The following is an 18,585-nucleotide window of genomic DNA, read 5'->3' as shown; positions in this document are numbered from 1 at the left end:
TGCAAACACGTTTCTAGTACTGTCCCATTTTGCTGAAAAGGACAAACATTTCCCTCCACACCAGTTGCTAAATTTTACCAGGCACAAGTAGCAATGGGAAAAGAATAGGATGAACTAAAACAGGTGCATGACATTTGTTAGGTAAATGATTTTAAAGGAATACCAGCTGAATAGTAAGGTATGCAGGCAAAAAATTAAACATAAAAAGAAAGCCAAGGCAAAAAACTGCTATTGCTTGAAATCAGTAGTAAAAAACAGAAGATGCCTCAATACCAAGCAGATCAGGACATATCTGGAGGGAGAGAAGTGATTAACATCTCAAATCAGTTCCATTGGGAGATTGGAGACAATGCACTGCAAGTGCTGGAGGAAGGGAGCATCTGTGGAAGAAATTCACACGTGACGTATCAGGTTGGGACCTTCCTAGTATGTCCTAGAGTGGAAAATCTCATCTTGGGAGCAGATGTGATGGAGACGGAGATATTGAGAGTCCTTGCACGAGGCAGGGTGGTAGAGGTGTTGTCAAGGTATTAGTGGGTTTGTAGTAGATGTCAGTTGATAGACTGTTGCCTGCGATGGAGACAGAGGTGACCAGTTGTCAGAGATTGGTGTATTTGGTCTACATTACCTCGCCCTACTCTTTCGAGGAGATATAGTCGCAAGATAAGGAGTTGGCCACGGACCGAGAAGAGGAATTTCTCTGGAAAGTATATAAACTTGGAATTCTCTACCCCAGAGAACTCTGGACGTTGAATCATTATGTGAATTCAAGGCTGAGATTGGAATATTTTCAAACCTCAGAAACAGGATCAAGCAGGAAAATGGCATTGGAGGTCAATCTTCAGTCAAAGATCTTATCGAGCAGCAAAGACTCGAGAGATCGCAATGGTTGCACCACTCCCATTTCCTGTTCTTTTTTAGACACAGGATAAAAAATTGCAGCAAATGACTCCTTTCCTGTCTGTCCTCAATCAAAATGTGTTTCAAAACATGGTTATTTTAATATATAATTAAGCTGTTCTCTTACTTGCAAAGTATCCACGTTTGTAAGCAAGCCTGATGACTATGCTTATAATCAGTAGAACAAGAACTACAATGAGAACACCACCAATGATCGCAGCAATATTAATGTCATCTGCAGAGTAAAAATAAATTATCCACACTTAAATCATTTTTGATTTTTTACCAAAAAGCAGGTTAAATGGAAAACGTATGTGACTATTACATTTTTAGAGCACCTTTTGTGTAAGAATATATGGCACTTCACAAAGCATCACTCGACAAGCAGTAAAATAAGGGGGCTGTTCAATAAGGGAGTATTTACAGTGACAATTGTCAGTAAATTCAGTGTGAAAGATCATTAAAATTCATAGCATGTTAATTTTGCCCGTATCTTAGTGCTGTGCTAAATACAAGCATGTTTTCAGTTACACAGCAGCTTTGTGACAATAACTGCACTCTTACAAAGGTGCAACTTGGGGGAAATAATAGTTTAGTAGACCTTTTAACAATAGAAAAACGAATTTAACAATTCGTTTTTCATTTCACTGCACATCTCGTATGTGTATGTGACGAATAAACTTGACTTGACTTGAGAAATGTAATATTACATCATAACATGCAGGTTTTGATGAGGATTCACAAGAACAGGGGCAGAATTAGCCCATTCGGCCCATCAAGTCTAGTCCACCATTCAATCCTGGCAGATCTATATTTCCCTCTCAATCCCATTCTCCTGCCTTCTCCCCATAACCTTTAATACCCGTACTAATCTAGAATCTGTCAATCTCTGCTTTGGCTTCCACAGCTGTCTGTGACAATGAATTCCATAGATTCACCACTTCATAGGTCAAATTCCTCTCACTGAAGCGTTAGGAACTTTATACATAGTGTCTGGACAATGGGTCGGTCAGTAAGAACTGAGACTGAATTTCTTTCAACAGCAGATTTTAAATATTTGGAATTATGAATGTCAGCGGGCTGTGCTCCAGAACAATAACAACACTACCTGACAAGGTGGAAAACTGCCCAGCTATGTCCTGTTCTCAAAGCAGGACAAATCTAATCCAGTTCATTATGACAAAAATGCTGGAGAAACTCAGCGGGTGCAGCAGCATCTATGGAGCGAAGGAAATAGGCAACGTTTCGTCCCGAAACGTTGCCTATTTCCTTCGCTCTATAGATGCTGCTGCACCCGCTGAGTTTCTCCAGCATTTTTGTGTACCTTTGATTTTCCAGCATCTGCAGTTCCTTCTTAAACAGTTCATTATGACAGTCTTGTCTCAGTGATGGGAGCTCTCTTGGATCGTGCTATCAAGCAGCACCTAGTCATCAAACAACAAACTCATTCATGCTCAGCCAGGATCAAAAGAACCAATAACAAGGGTGATGAGAGAGTGACTGCCTCTAATGTCAAGGCAGCGTTTGACAGTATGGGGCATCAAGGCTTCCTGATAACATTTTTGTCAAAGGGAAAAGACTGCTAACTGGAGTCATGCCGCACACAAAGGTAGACGGTTTAGATCAATTATCCCAGCCCCACCACGTCACTGCAGCAGTTCCTCAGGATTGTGTCTTAGACTCAACATTGTCGGCTGCTTCATCCATGACCGACCTGCCCTTCTTCACAAGGTTAAGAGAGTTGTCCGCACAATACTCAATTCTGTTTGCAACTCAAAACCAAATGAAGCAGTCTCTGGCTGCATGCAGCAAGACCTAGACTACCTTGCGACACGGGCTGATACGTGGTAGGTCACAATGTTAATGGGAACGACAAGACGTCACACCTTCCCTTGATGTAGGTACTTCACCCCAGATATCCCTACCCAACAGAACTGTGGCTGTTCCTTCAACATTAGAACCGCACCAATATTAAAAAGGTGACTCGCCGCGCCCTTCTCAAAGGCAATTGGGGATGGACAATAAACGCCAGTGATAATCAGATCCCAAACATGAACAGGGGGAGAAAATAATTCAAGACCAAGATCAAAATATGTTTGGACAAGAGAATGAGTCTGGCATACAGAAGCAGCCATGAACTGAATGAACCAAGGGAATCAAAGGTCCATTCTCGATCCAATGGCTTCAACAGTTTAGCCCTTTCTCTGGAGTTAGTCGAGGCTGAAAATGAAGTTGTTGGAAAATAACTACAGAAATTGATCAGGCTTTTACTAATTTAAATTCAGACTCATGTTATAAAATATGGATACTGATAGCAAAGCATTTACTACCAACCCCTATTTAAACTTGACTGGACGATGGTGAGCCATCTCACCCCATATTGCTATTGAACAGCCTAACCCATTAGGTACAGTGCAGATAAACCTGAGTGTTTTCTAGTTAGTCAGAGGAGGGGAAACAATGCAAAGACAAAACTGAAGGCTTTATCTGAATGCACAAAGTATGTGAAAAGCACCAAACACAGTAGATGAGGCCAACTTACAGACATCCATCCGCTGAGGTTCGCACTTTGCCTGGCCAGCATTGTTCTTGGCAACACAGTGATAATCCCCAATGTCCAGCTTTGAGGTGACGCTGAAGTGCTGTGGAAATCACACATTTATCAATATAATTAGCTCACTTGTTTTCACTGTGTTTGGAATTCAAACCCAAGCTAAGATGTTGTTTACTCAATGTTGAAACATTAAAGATTTTGGATGTTGCTAGAACTCAACGACCTGAGCTATAGGGAGAGGTTGGGCAGGGTAGGACTTTATTTCTTGGGGTGCAGGGAGAATGAGGGGTGATCTTACAGAGGTGTGTAAAACTATGAGGATAATAGGATGAATGCAGAGTCTTTTACCTAGGGTAACAAGAGGAATATGTTTAAGGTGAGAGGGACAAGATTTAATACAAATGTGAGAGGCAACCTGTTCCACAGAGGGTGGTGGGTGAATGGAACGAGGTGCCAGAGGTAGTCGAGGCAGGTACTATAACAGCATTTAAAAGACACTTGGACAGGTACATGGATAGGAAATGTTGAGAGATATGACCACAATGCGGGCAGGTGGGGCTGGCTGAGATGGGACATCTTGGTTAGCATGAACAAGTTGGAAGTAAAGCCCTATGACTAAAAGCCCTGTCCCACTGTACGCGTTCATTCAAGTGCTCTCCCGAGTTTAAAAAAAAATCAAACTCGTGGTAAGCACGTAGAATAAATGTAACGGGTACGTCGGAGCTCGGGGACGTCTCTTAGCGGCTCGTAACGCTAACGGCAGGTACTCGGGGGGGGGGGGGAAACTCGTGAAGATTTTTCAACATGTTGAAAAATGTCCACGAGAGCCCCGAGTACCGACGAGCGGCCATTACCGTAAATCTCCGAGTTCGAATCGGCAAACTCGGGAGAACTCTTTGAATGAACTCGTACAGTGGGACAGGGCTATTAGTAACATGTAATGTGCAGATTACAAATGTTTTCTTATAGTGATCACAACATGACCAGGTTCAATACAATTTTCATAAAGGACAAAGTACAAAACACGATATAGAGATTGACCATTAGTACGGTTACAGCTTTGTTTTACATGCTATCCAATCAAATGAGATAATACTGTACTTAAATGCAATCAAGTCAAACTCAAGTACAATGGGTAGATAAAAGAGAAGATAAAGAGTTCTCAGCATTGTAACGCACCAGGTCCAGAAACAGCTACTGATCAATGGGATGGATCCAAATGAATTCAATATGATAAAAGTACTAGAACTATACTTATCCAAACAAAAAAGCCTTGGATGACTGCAAAAATCAAGAACAACGCAGCAGATGTTATAAAAAATGGATGTATGGTTGACAAGGAGGGACTGAAGAATAGAACTGATTTATAAAGAGCAACTACGTCCTGGAAATATTCAAACTAAAATATTTTTAATTTATCTAGATAGTTTAGACTAGGTTTCATCATCTAGCTTTGGAGGTCTGCGTAGTGGCGAACCGCAGGTAGTGCAGCTGTCCCTCATCTCCAGTGGCCCAGTGTCAATGCTGACCTGATAAGAGTCATACAGCAGAAAAACAGGCCTTTCGGCCCAACTTGACCAAGCTAGATCCATTTGCCAGCATTTGGTCCATATTCCTCTAAATCATTCCTATGCTGTCTGCGTGGAGTTTGCACGTTCTCTCCAAGGCTTTCCCCAAGTGCTTCCGTTTTTTCCTGCATCCTGAAGTGCTTGTCGATGAATTGGTTACTGAAGTGGTGAATAGGTAGGTTACTGAAAGCTCCCTCAAGTGTAGATGGCTGGCAGAGGAATTGGGTGGGACGAGGACTTGGTTTTGTGGGCATGAATGAGATTACTGAGACCTTTAGACTATTACATATGGACTCAGTGGGCTGTTTCTATGCATTATGTGTTTAATTGGGGATTGTACATATGTGACAATAATCTTACTGCTCTGTATGCAAAAAAGAATCTCTGTACCTTGGTAGACGTGATAATAAAGGAACCATTTATAACGGGTTGAGAATCATTGAACCATTAACAATACCCAGTCAGGGTGATTCAGTGCAGAAACAGGCCCTTCGGCCCAATTCATCTAAGCTGACCAAGATGCTCCATCTATACTAGTCCCATTTGCCTGTGTTTGGCCCATATTCCTCTAAACGTTTCTTATCCATGTACCTGTCAATGTGTCTTTTAAATACTGTTATAGTACCTACCTCAACTATCTCTGGCAGTTTGTTCCATATACCCACCACCCTCTGTGTGAAAATGTTTCCCCTCAGGTTCTTATTAAACCTTTCCCCTCCCACCTTAAACCTATGTCCCTTAGTTCGATGGGCCAAATGGCCTGTTTCCAAGCTGTGCCTTTGAACTAAACTAAGTAGTTTTTGATTCCCCAACTGACCGTTTTAAAGAACTGAAAATGTTGACCAATTACCAGTGTCCCTGTGCTGTAGTCTATTTTATAAGAAGAATTAATGAATTTGGGGTTGGATCTTGGGTCATGTGGAACGATGACACCGTTCTTGTACCAGGTGTACGTGGGCGGTGGGTAACCTTCATTCTCAGTACAGGTCAAGATTGCTGCCTTGCCCACTGGCACAGATGTCGGCACATCGCATTTTGGTGCAACCGGCTTCACTGGAAGAAAGGAAACACAGAGTTAAACAGGGTATCGAGATACTGAGTTTACAGTGGGGTGGGTGATCGCTGGTCGGCATGGACTCGGTGGGCCGAAGGGCAGATAGCTCTGTCGTGGACGCCTTGCACTACTCTGCAGATACTTGAGAGAAAACTGGTTCCATAGAAACCAGACATTGAGTCACCGGTGTGTTCAGCATTGTAAGAGGCCCAACTGACCAATCATCTATAATAATTGCGTTCTCTACCACAGGCCCCATTGACTTCTATGCCTTGGTTTTCCAAGTTGTCATCGAGATACTTCTTAAATGTGGTGCCTCTGTTAGCCTCATCCTCAAGCAGTGTGTTCCATACTCCTACAAGAGACCCATTCTAAAACTCTTACCCCTTGCCTTAAACCCATGCCCTCTGCTTTAGGCACCTCTGCTATGTGTACACATCTCTTCCTACCTGTTCTAACTATGCTCCTCAGTCAAGTCCCCCCTCCCCCCTCAGCCCACTTTGTTCCATGGAAAACATTTCCAGCCAATCTAAAGTACAAAGTGCTGGAGGAACTCAGTGGCTCAAGCAGCATCGGGGGGAGGGAATCCCAATGTTTTGGATCAGGACCCTTCTCCGGTCTGAAGAAGAGTTGCAAATTAAATTTTAAATTAAATTAAATTAAATTAAATTTCTTTATTTATATAGCACATTTTTAGCCAACTTGCATTGACCCCAAAGTGCTTCACATAATTACATTCACACACACAAGCAAAGGTGGGTGAAGTGTCTTGCCCAAGGACACACACAGGCAAAGGTGGGTGAAGTGTCTTGCCCAAGGACACAACGACAGTATGCACTCCAAGCGGGATTCGAACCAGCTACCTTCCGGTTGCCAGCCGACCACTTAGCCCATTGTGCCATCTGTCGTCTGCCCATTTCCCTCCACAGATGCTGCCTGGCCCACTGAGTTCTCCAGCAGTGTATTTTTTACTGAGGTTGGGGATATTCTTGGAGTATCTCCTCTCAGTGACAGGCTCATTATTCACCACCATCATCAATATCCTGCAAACGCAGAGCTTCAATCTAATCTGTTGGTTGCAAAATTGTTTCGCTTGATGAAAATGTCCAATGAATAGCAAAGGATTGCCCTGGGAAGTCATAAAGAAATTTCTGACATGTCAACTATCTACCTGCTTCCACAGATGCTGCCTAACCCACTGGGTTCTTCCAGCAACTCTCCTTTTATTCCTGGGGATAATATTTAAAATATTTTTCCAGTAATATTCTCCCGTGCGGACGCAAGTAAAAACAAGTAATCAAAATAAAAGCAGGAAACACAGAAATAACTGGATTATCCACACTGGGACTTTGCGATAATTACCTTGCACTGTTAGGTTAACAGAAATTTCATCCAGGTTTCCTGTTTCTACAAATACAACCTCACAGCGGTAAACTGCAGTGTCCTTACGAGTCACGTTGCGTATTTTTAGAGAGGAACCTCCTTGCAGTTCCCCTCGATTTCTCAGATCTCCTGAAAACAGAAAAGATATTGAATATGTATGTTATGTTTTATACTTTGGCAATATAATGAAGTATTTTATCATGCCAATAAAAAAAAAATTTTAATTGAAAATTGAAAAAATTGAATATTGAAGAAAATGTCACTTGGCTCTGTGAAGCATTTCAAACAAACCAATGATTTAGTTTTAGACTTTAGAGATACAGCGCGGAAACTGACCCTTCAGCCCACCGAGTCCGTGACGACCAGCAATCACCACATACACCAGCATTATCCTACATACTAGGGACAATTTACCGTTTTTGCCAAAGCCATAATAATCTACAAACCTGTACGTCTTTGGAGTTTGGGTCGGCGTGGAATCAGTAAAGAAGGCCCAGGCTGAAGGGCCTGTTTCCACACTGTAAATCTTTTTTAAATTATTTTTCTTTAAAGATATACAGCGCGGAAACAGGCCCTTCGGCCCACCGAGTCCACACCGACCAGTGATCCCCGCACATTAATACTATCCTGCACACACTAGGGACAATTTACACTTATACCAAGCCAATTAACCTACAAACCGGTACGTCTTTGGAGTGTGGGAGGTAACTGAAGATCTCGGAGAAAAGCCACGCAGGTCATGGGGAGAACGTACAAACTTCGTAGAGACAGCACCTGTAGTCAGGATCGAACCCGGGTCTCCTGCGCTGCAAGGCAGCAACTCCACCGCTGCACAACCGTGCCATACTTCTCAACTCCTAAACTCTAAATTCCTGAACTTGGTCACTTAGTAATTGTGCCTCAGGGATAGCTATTTATTTTACCCAGGTATTTCTACACGTGCCATTACTTCACCCATCATCTGTAATAAATGCTGTGTTCAGGTAGAGGGCTTTCATTTTTGCCTTTTCACCATTTTTCTGTGTTCCATTTCCAACTGGAGGTTTCAGTGTCCCATCAGTGTCTTGTCTATTTTACAATCCTGCATTATCACTTTGCCTTATTTAATTTTATCGCATCCGCTCCAACTTTCTACATTTCTCTTCACCCGGTTACAATCGGAACAGACGTTATCTCATTAGATGGCGGGGAGCTTGAGAGGACAACTGGGCTTCCCCTGCCCCTGATAAACCTGTTCGTGTGTAACCTATGGATTATTATCTCAGCCGCGTACAAATTGGCCGAGGGTAAATAAGGTCAGAGAACTGGCTGGCACAGTGGCGTAGCTGGTAGAGCTGCTGTGTCACAGCACCAGAGACCCAGGTTACCCTGGGAGCCATCTGCGTGGAGTTTGCAAATTCTCCCTGTGACCGCATGGGTTTTCCCCCACATCCCGAAGACATGCGAGCTTATAGGTTAATTGGCCTCTAAATTGCTCCCGGTGAGTTGAGTTAAGTGAGGTTAGTTTATTGGCACGTGTACAGTGAAAAGCTTTTGTTGCATACTAACGAGTCTGGGGAAGGACAATACATGATTACAATCAAGCCGGGCCACAGTGTACCGGGAATAGATGAGAAAGTAGGATAACATAGAACTAGTGTGAAAGGGTGGGTGATCGATGGTCGGGTGTGGACTCGGTGGGCTGTGGAGCCTGTTTTCATGCTGTATCTTTCAATCAAAAATAACTAAATATGTGGCTCATACCTCAAACCAGCAGTACTGGAGAAGGAAGGAGCTGATCCATGATGCTATGTAAAACCTCATCGAGATCCCTAGTTATTTGCTTCACAAAAACATTGGTCACACAACCTCATTAAGTGAAGTCTATCCCAATGGAACAGCTCCCCCTTTCCCCAGTACTGTCACCTGCACCCCTTGTGCACGAGCACATCAAAATAAATGATCAAAAGGCAAATTCCGGTGAGATTGAGACAGAATTATCTTCTGATGCCACATTGTTCCTTATTTATCTTCAGATATTACACAGTAGCACACTCTGTGTATAAAACCAGCTCTCCAGTGACATTTTGCAAGATATTTTTTAAAAAATTAAGAAATCAAGAAAGATTGATTTACTCTCCTGTGTAAGTTTCTCAATTGATAGTTGTATCTGCTCAAAAGATTTTGCACATTTTTGATATAGGAGAGATTATGGAAAATAAATCGGAACACACCTTGAATTTGTTTATCAAAATATACAAAATCTGTGACAGCATTTAATTTCTTCCATTCAATGCGATGCTCATTATGACTGGAGTGGATAATGCAGGATAGCACAACACCTGAAAGAAAATTATCTCAGCGTTAGATTTCATTGAAATTCTTTTCCAAATGCATTTGTGTACAAAGAGTTGTGAGCAAGCTGGTTCAGTTAATACCTCTCACATAAAGCAACTTATTGTAAAAAATTCTAATACACTAAATAAATCTAATGGCAGGTACCTGTACTACAATCTACCAAGAACATTATTTCAGAACAAATTGTAACATTAGGCTATTTCGAGACAAATATTCAAATTTTTTTGAAAGAAATGCAGGAATACCCCAACAAAAATACAAAGGAGCAGGAATAGAAGGCAGCAGGATGGAGACAGGCTCTATGCGAATGCTGAAAATACACTTAACAGCGAGAGGAAAAAAGCACCCACTTACTGTCAAACTCATTCACCACGAGAGTTGGAGTGTCAGTTGTTACCCATTGCGCCCATACTTGATAAACTGAGAAAGAATGAACATCTAATATTATTCCTATTGACAATGTTTCAAAATTCTAGCTGGTAAAAGTCATTAACAAAACTCCAAAAAACAAGGCCATTTGGCAAAGAAAGATTGGGGCTGATGAGACTTCTCTTGTAGAGAATCAGTTCAGGCCAATCACCCAACTGCACAGCACTGTAGCACAGTGGTGGAGTTGCTACCTTACAGCGCCAGAGACCCGGAATTCGATCCTTGAGTAAACTAAGGAGTTGCGGAACGAGTGGTCTCTGGGCAAAGCAGAAAGGGGTGGGGATGGGAAGATGTGACCGGTGGTGGGATCATGTCGGAGGTGATGGAAATATTGGAGAATTTTGTGTGTTGAATGTGGAGGCTGGTGGGGTGAAAGGCGAGGACCAGAACAACTACATCCTTGTTCCGTTGGGGAGAGGAGAATCACGAGACACGGGTGAGGGATTCATCTTGATTCCGTTAGCTTAGGGCTAATGGAATCAAGGGATATGGGGAGAAAGCAGGAATGGAGTATTGATTTTGGATGATCAAAGGATCCACTCCTACACCTATTTTCTATGTCTATGTAACAGGGGCAAATCTACATTTACTGAAGAAAGAGGACATCTCGGATGTCATAGAATGGAAAGCATCATCTTATGAGCAGATGTAGCAGAGACCGAGAAATTAAGATTAGGGAATAGTCTTTGCAAGAGACAGGGTGAGAGGAGGTGTAGTCCAAATAACTGTGGGAGTCAGTGAATCGATAATCTGTCTCCTGTGATGGAGAAAGAGAGATCAAGAAAGGGGAGAAATGTGTAGGAAAGAACTGCAGATGCTGGCTTAAATCGAAGGTAGACACAAAATGCTGGAGTAACTCAGCGGGACAGGCAGCATCTCTAGAGAGAAGGAATGGGCGACGTTTCGGGTCGAGGCCCTTTTTCAGACTGATGTCAGGAGAGTGGGTGGGACAGAGATAGAATGTAGTCGGAGACAATAAAGGGCCTGTCCCACTTATGTGTCCTTGGCACGCAAATTACGCGACCTCGTGGTCGCGTTGAGGTGCATGGGCATTGTATGGCCGCGCGGGGCCTGTCCCACTGAGAATCATGGAGGGGTATGGAGTTGTGCGTGACATCACGCGGGGCTCCGAAATTTTTGTTGTGACCAAAATCTTTGCGCATCAACGGCCTGTCGCGGAACTGACGGCCAAAGTGGGACAGGCCCAAGACCCTGGCGCGACGCAACGTCTCACCCAAAGATCCTAGAGGAGCTAGTATCTTTGGTCTCGCCTTCAACAGCAGCAGAAGCAGGCAAACGATCGCCGAACTAGGCCTGGGGCTCACAGCCGTTGCAGTCCGGATCCGTCCCCACTTCTACTCCCAGAGCGGGGCCAAGAAAATTGAAGATGGACACAAAATGCTGGAGTAACTCAGCGGGACCGGCAGCATCTCTGGAGAGAAGCAATGGGTGACGTTTCGAGTCGAGATTCTTCTTCGGTCTGAAAAGAAGGGTCTTGACCCGAAACGTCACCCATTGCTTCTTTCCAGAGATGCTGCCGGTCCTGCTGAGTTACTCCAGCATTTTGTGTCTACCTTCGATTTAAACCAGCATCTGCAGTTCTTTCTTACACAAAAAGCAGGCATAGTTGGGGAAATCGACTGGATCAAGGAAGAACTGGAGGGCCTTGAGACTTGCCTGGCGGGGGGTTGAAGATGTAAATGAACCAGACATCCATGGTAATGAGGCATGGGAGTCTGGAAATCGTAAGCTATCGAAGGGGTTGAAGGGCAGGTGTGATATCTCAGAAGGTACTGGTCAAGAGGGATAGGAAGGAATCAAGGTATGTGGAGGTACACAAAAATGCAGCAGCATCTATGGAGTGAAGGAAATAGGCAACGTTTCGGGCCGAAACCCTTCTTCAGACTGATGGAGATGAGTTCTGTGGGGCAGGAGCAGGCAGAAACAATGGGTCTGCAAGGGCAATCCTGTTTGTGGATGTTGGTAGAAGCCGGCAGTGCGGGGGCTAAGATTAGAGGCTGTGGAGGGGAGATCACCAGAGTTGATGAGATCACAACCATCACTAGCCTTTCACATCCTTCTGTAGGACTGTGTTCGGAAATTGAGTTAATACTTAAAATGATTTTGAATTAGTGTTTTATAAAGTTTAAATATGGCAACCTGCCTTTGGTACTCTATGAATCATTTATAAAACCCTGTACTCTGCATAATATCATTCTCATATAGTCATTAATTATAATTAAATAACCAGCCTATTCAGACGATGTAAAATTTCTCTTTCAATTATGTTGATCAAAGTCACTAATGAGGCTTCTGAGGATCACAATTTTATCCAGCTCTTCCTAAATATATGAATTGCAGCTAAACTTAGATTTGCACAGTCTAGCATTACACTTAGCCGCTCTAGAAAGTTACAGATTTGTATTTGATCCAGAAGTTCTTCAAATAATAAATCTCGCAAAAACATAATTTATTTTTTTGAATCAGCATGGTGCTGGAGATTATATCGTTTAGCCTGTGCATTAATTAACATACACAACCTGACTAAATACCATTAACTATTTCTTGATTAGAAAGGGTGTCAAAGGTTATGGGGAGAAGGCAGGAGAATGGGGTTGAGAGGGAAAGATAGACAGCCATGATTGAATGGTGGAGTAGACTTGATGGGCCGAATGCTCTAATTCTGCTCCTATGACTTAACTTATCAACCAGCACACATTGGTGGAAATCCTACACGATGATGTGCAATTATGGATGGAAATTATTTGCATTAAACACTACATGTTTATGCAAAATGGCCATACTGGGTCTTGTGTGTACAGAGCACCTTTTCAAAGCCTGCAGGTGACGGAAGAAACACTGTATTGCATTGTAATATTGTAAATAATGTACGGTTTGTGATAATCCAGGAGATTATATAAAAGTTTCAAGAATAGGTATTGATCAGCAGGTGGAATTAATGGAGTACTAGCTATAAATGCAACTTAACAAACCTTTGCCCTAAAAACTAATTTTACATTTATGAATGATTGTATTAAATACATTTTCAAATGTATTGATTGGGGAAAAATCTTTATATTCTACTGAAAATTTTATATCATTTCAGCATCAACCTCTTCTATACTCCACTAATTACACCATTCCACACCACACTATTAGCATGTTTGGAAGTGAAGTTCAAACGACAACAGTAAACCTAGAACAATATTTATCTGTGCCTGGAATGCCTTTCTCCCATTGCAACTATAATAAAGGAAAGGCATCATTCATCCAAGATATTATGAGGAACCCAGAGTTCTCAGTATGGACGTTTTATTCTTTAAGAAATAATTGCCAGATTGTACATGCTTCCTGGTTTAATTTGAAATGCCATTCCATTGTTAATGGGTACTTTTACAAAATGTGTGAATTCACTCGACTGTAATAGATTACACATGCAACCTTTGATTAGTTGGGCCTCTGAATAGCCGGAAATGTGTCAGGAGTCTGGACACAAACACCTAATCTACTCCACACTGCAGGTTCTCGTTAAAGCATCTGATCTGACGCACACTTCAGAATTTACCTGTTTTTTTTATATAAACAGAAATTGCTCTCCTAAATCTCTTTCCTCATCAAATAATAAGCAAATCTTACCACGGTATTGTGTGTCAACCTTTCAGTGCAGAGCAATCAGACTTCAAGTCTCATTAAATTTACATCTGTCGAATGTTTGAGACAAAATAAAAAGAGACATTTGTTGTCTTATACCTACAGTTCATGGCAAACCATTATTGACCAAAATGTTTCCACTAGGATGCAGTGGGAAACCCAGTCTGTGCTGAATTTTTCTTACAGCATTTTTGTGGTGGCAGTGGCACAGTGGTAGAGTTGCTGTCTTACAGCGCCAGAGACCCACGTTTGATCCTGACTACGGAGTTTGTACGTTCTCCCTGTGACTGCATGGGTTTTCTCCGGGTGCTCCGGTTTCTTCCCACATTCCAAAGACGTACAGGTTTGCAGGTTAATTGGCTTTGAAAAAGATTGTAAATTGTCCCTCGTGTGTAGGATAGTGCTAGTGTACAGGGATCGCTGGTCGGTGCCGACTCGGTTTACCGAAGGGCCTGTTCCCGTGCTGTATCTCTAAACTAAACTAAAAAAACCTGTTAGCTGAATGAAAACGTCGGAGTATTTGTTCAACAAACACAAGCTACCCCTCACAAAGTGGCGATATCACCAACATACCCGTTACACAAGTAACAGTATGATACCATGATATGCCCACTGAAACTATTAGCATCAAAACCTCTTTGGAACCATTTTACCAACAGACCAGCATACCAACAAGATGACCAGAAATCAATGGGAGAGTATGTATCAATCATATTGTCACAGGTATGAATTATGGATTAAAACTAGGAAGGTTCAGGGCAACCTTTGGCAGCTTGTGCACAGGGCTGATTGGTTTTTCAGATTTAGAGTAAGGGTTAAAGTTGTGTAAACTCTAGATACAAGTCAACTCAAGTTTACTGTCATATGCACAAGTACGGTGCGGTAAAGGTACAATGAAAATCTTGCTTACAGCAGCACCACAGGCAGAGACTCAGACAACACACAAAACAAATGACACATAAATTGTACAATACTGCGAAAATAAAATTGCACAAAAATTAAAAGCAGAATTAGAAAATCTGTCTATTACAAAGAAAGATGTGGTCTTCAGTATTCCATTGCAGAGATAGCATTAGGGTTCATAAGTTCATAAGTCACATGAGCTAAATTAGGCCCTTCGACCCATTAAGTCTACTCTGCCATTCAATCATGGCTGATTTATCATTCCCTCTGAACCCCGTTTTCCTGCCTTCTCCGCGTCACCTGAATGTTAGTTAAAGATCCTGGTCGCTGCAGGAAAGTAGCTTTGCCTGAACTTGGAGGAATGGGACTTCTGAACCTCCTCCCCGATGGTGGTAGTGAGAAGAGACCGGATGTCAAGTCAAGTCAAGTGAGTTTATTGTCATGTGTCCCTGATAGGACAATGAAATTCTTGCTTTGCTTCAGCACACAGAACATAGTAGGCATTTACTACAAAACAGATCAGTGTGTCCATATACCATAATATAAATATGTACACACATGAATAAATAAACTGATGGTGGGGGTCCTTGGTGATACATGCCATCTTCTTGAGACAGCCCCTCATGTAGATGCTTTTGATGGTGGGTGGGAACTTGTGCCCGTGATGGACTCAGCCGTTCTCTGCAGCCTCTTGCGTTCCTGCATATTGGAACTGCCGTGATGCCACAAAATCATGATTATCTACTGGGCAACTGTAGAGGTTGATGAGCATCTTAGTGACATGCTGAATCTCTAAACCTCGGAGAAAGTAGAGGCGTCGTCATGCCTTCCTCATGATTACATCTATGTCTGGAGCCAGGACAGCTCATCCGAGAAATTAACGCCCAGGAAATTAAGGCTCCTAATTCCATTGCCCACCCACCAAAGAAAACTGGCACAGGGTCATAATAAAGTACAATCTTACATAGACTGGCTAGCAAGCAACAAAAGTTTTTCCCTGTACCTCGGTACACGTGACATCCTCGCAAACTTCTTTCCAGCTTGACAACATCTTTCCTAGACATAGTGCCCAAAACTCAACACAATACTCTAATTAAATAGATCGTGTTATTTTACATTTTACCCACTCTTCCAGTTCAGATACATGATCATGGATTCTCGAGTCACAAATGCTGCCTGCCCTGATGAGTGTTTCCACCGTTACTTGTTTCTATTTCAAATTTTCAGCATCTTTTGATTTTCAAGATTGTGAAGGGTTTAGCTAGGGGCAACCTCACGATACATTCCAAATGATGGGGGTAACGATGGGGCAATGGATAAATCCATCATCAACTCTCACTTACCCTCATGTCCAATGTTTATAGTAATAAACAGATCATATATCTCTTGGAGACTGATCACAAAGCAGACCTTCCAAGTGTGTCTGGTTTTCAAATGCAGCTGAAATATATAATGCAAGCTGCTTGGGAATGTCATCTTTTTGGATACGTTTCACAGTCCATATAGTTTCAAGTAGTTTATAAAATGAAAGCTACGAGATAGACTTTGGCAATGTTGTAAGATATATTAGAAACAAAATAGAAAATAGCATCTGAAGCTTTCAACCATGTACTGGAGATCCCGGTAGAGGAAAGGAAAAGCACTTTGTAGCTAATTAAGTCATTTACATCTAATCACAGGAAATACAGCAGCTAATTTGTGCAAGAAATTTCTCTGAAATTATAAATAATACCAGTTGTTTTCTGTTGAGTAGGGAGAAGAATAAAATAGAGAGGTCAGCTGAAGTTGATTCCCTACTCGAAGCATCAGGATGGTCAAACTGATGGTTAATTTTGTGAAATCTATTTTTAACCAAATCAGAGTAGTATTGAGCAAAGACACAAAAGGAGCTCCTTTAGCTCCTCTAGTATCTTTGATATTGATCAAGGATCTCAAAATCCTAAACTGAAGCAATGGTCAGACAATGGTCTGTATCCTGAACATAATTAATTCATTCTAACCAGCACAGGTTGATTCACTGAGTTCCTCCAGCACTGTGTCTTATGCTGGGAATTATCATCCATTTAAACCAATGCAACCCAATCTTGGTACAGTATGTTTGTCAGATATGCTGTTTCTCCAATTTCTCCATCACCACAGCATCTGATCCCAAGAAATACTAGAAGGCTTCTGACCCAAAACGTCTCCTGTCCATTCCCTCCACATATGCTGTGTGACCCGTCGAGTTCCTTAAGCACTTTGCATTTTGCTTAATATTCCAGCATCTGCAGTCGAGTCGTCTTCTCCATTTTCTACTAACTTCAAATCTCACCAGAGTTCCTTGAAATTCAAATGCTGCCTTGATGGCAAGTATAGTCTTTTTCACTTAACTCCTCAAATTCTATTTTCTTATCTATGACTAGGTCTTGGCCTGTAGAGTCATAAAGGTTTACAGAGTGGAAACAGGCCTTTAGGGCCAACATTCTGCCAGGGGTGGTGGTAGAGGCAGATCCAATACGGGCATTTAAGAGGCTTAAGATAAGCACATGGATATGTAGGGAATGGATGGACAAGGAACATGTGCAGGCAGTGATTAGTTTAATTTCAGCACGGATATTGAGGGCCACAGGGCCTATCCCTGTGCTATACTGTTCTATGTTCTGTATAATTACAAAATCAGGCTCATTACTCCATTGGGCTGCGCATAACGTTAAGATGTCACAAAAGTTATGAAGTTTATTAAAGTTAACAAGTTGCAGTTGGGGGAATTGTGAATGACGGATGTCCAATTAGGGAACGATGGAATGATTAACGACTAATCGTTTAATACAGTCATTATAAAAGATATTAGAGTAAGTCTGTAAAATCAAGTCTGCAACCTTATACATAGGTGATCATGCACTTTTAATCTGCTGACATCGGCCTACCACAACATCGAGGCAACATACTGAAAACCACAAAACCTCTATTCAATGTCTAGCAAACATCACTTTTCATAAAAGAAATGTCACATATCCTTAATTGAGACTTTAACCTTTAACTTATAATGTGCCTCAGCCCGTTATCAATGGTTGCCTTATTAGCACATTTTAGTTTTAGTGATACCGCGGAAGCGGCCCTTCGGCCGACCAAGTCCGCACCGACCAGCGCTCCCTGCACATTAACACAATCCTACGCACACTAGGGACAAATTACATTTATACCAAGCCAATTAACCTACAATCCTATACGTTTTTGGAGTGTGGGAAGTAGCCGAAGATCTCTGAGAAAACTCATGCAGTCACTGGGAGAACATACAAACTCTGTACAGACAGCACCCGTAGTCGGGATCGAACCCGGGTCTCTAGCGCTACAAGCGCTGTAAGGCAACAACTCTAATGTTGCGCCACCGTGCCACCCAAGGTACGGTGAGATTCTTTTTTTACACACAGATCAGTAAGATTATTGTCATATGCAAGTACAATCCACGGTTAAGTACAGAATGCATGGGAAGAACCATTGAGTCCATATGCAAGTCGCCAGGTTTTGGCACCATTATCATAGTCCGAGCTGCAGCTGGCCATAAAGGCCCATTAAAGCCATCGCCACTATCAGATCATCCTGCGAACCGTTGTCCTTCCCCTTGTTCTCCTTGCCCGGTCACTGTTCAACCTTCGTGCCCTGGAGGGGCACCTCCCGCCATCGACATCTAGGGCGCGGAAGGTAATACCCCAGGTTCTCCTTACTGACCCTTGTCCAGCATATGTCATTGTTGCCAACTACCCTCCACCTCCTCTCCGGGAGCGAGCAGGGGCCGGGCTCGGTAGCTCCTTCTGCTGGTTCCCGGC

The 18,585-nt window shown here is 42.4% G+C and overlaps 1 protein-coding gene across 1 annotated transcript in view; it reads right to left on the bottom strand.

Annotated features, from left to right (window-relative positions):
* jam3 (junctional adhesion molecule 3) overlaps positions 1-18,585 on the bottom strand; it is a 42,134-nt gene that overhangs the window by 2,237 nt on the left and 21,312 nt on the right. The window contains exons 2-7 of the mRNA XM_033049468.1: positions 10,151-10,216; positions 9,673-9,780; positions 7,439-7,588; positions 5,873-6,075; positions 3,443-3,542; positions 1,028-1,135 (exon numbers count right to left, since the gene is read on the bottom strand). Coding sequence (XP_032905359.1) covers positions 1,028-1,135; positions 3,443-3,542; positions 5,873-6,075; positions 7,439-7,588; positions 9,673-9,780; positions 10,151-10,216 — 735 coding nt within the window. The remainder of the gene's footprint in view (positions 1-1,027; positions 1,136-3,442; positions 3,543-5,872; positions 6,076-7,438; positions 7,589-9,672; positions 9,781-10,150; positions 10,217-18,585) is intronic.

This window comes from Amblyraja radiata, chromosome 33 (genome assembly GCF_010909765.2).
Source record: "Amblyraja radiata isolate CabotCenter1 chromosome 33, sAmbRad1.1.pri, whole genome shotgun sequence".
NCBI lineage: Eukaryota > Metazoa > Chordata > Chondrichthyes > Rajiformes > Rajidae > Amblyraja > Amblyraja radiata.
This window is presented reverse-complemented; position numbering and strand designations above follow the sequence as displayed.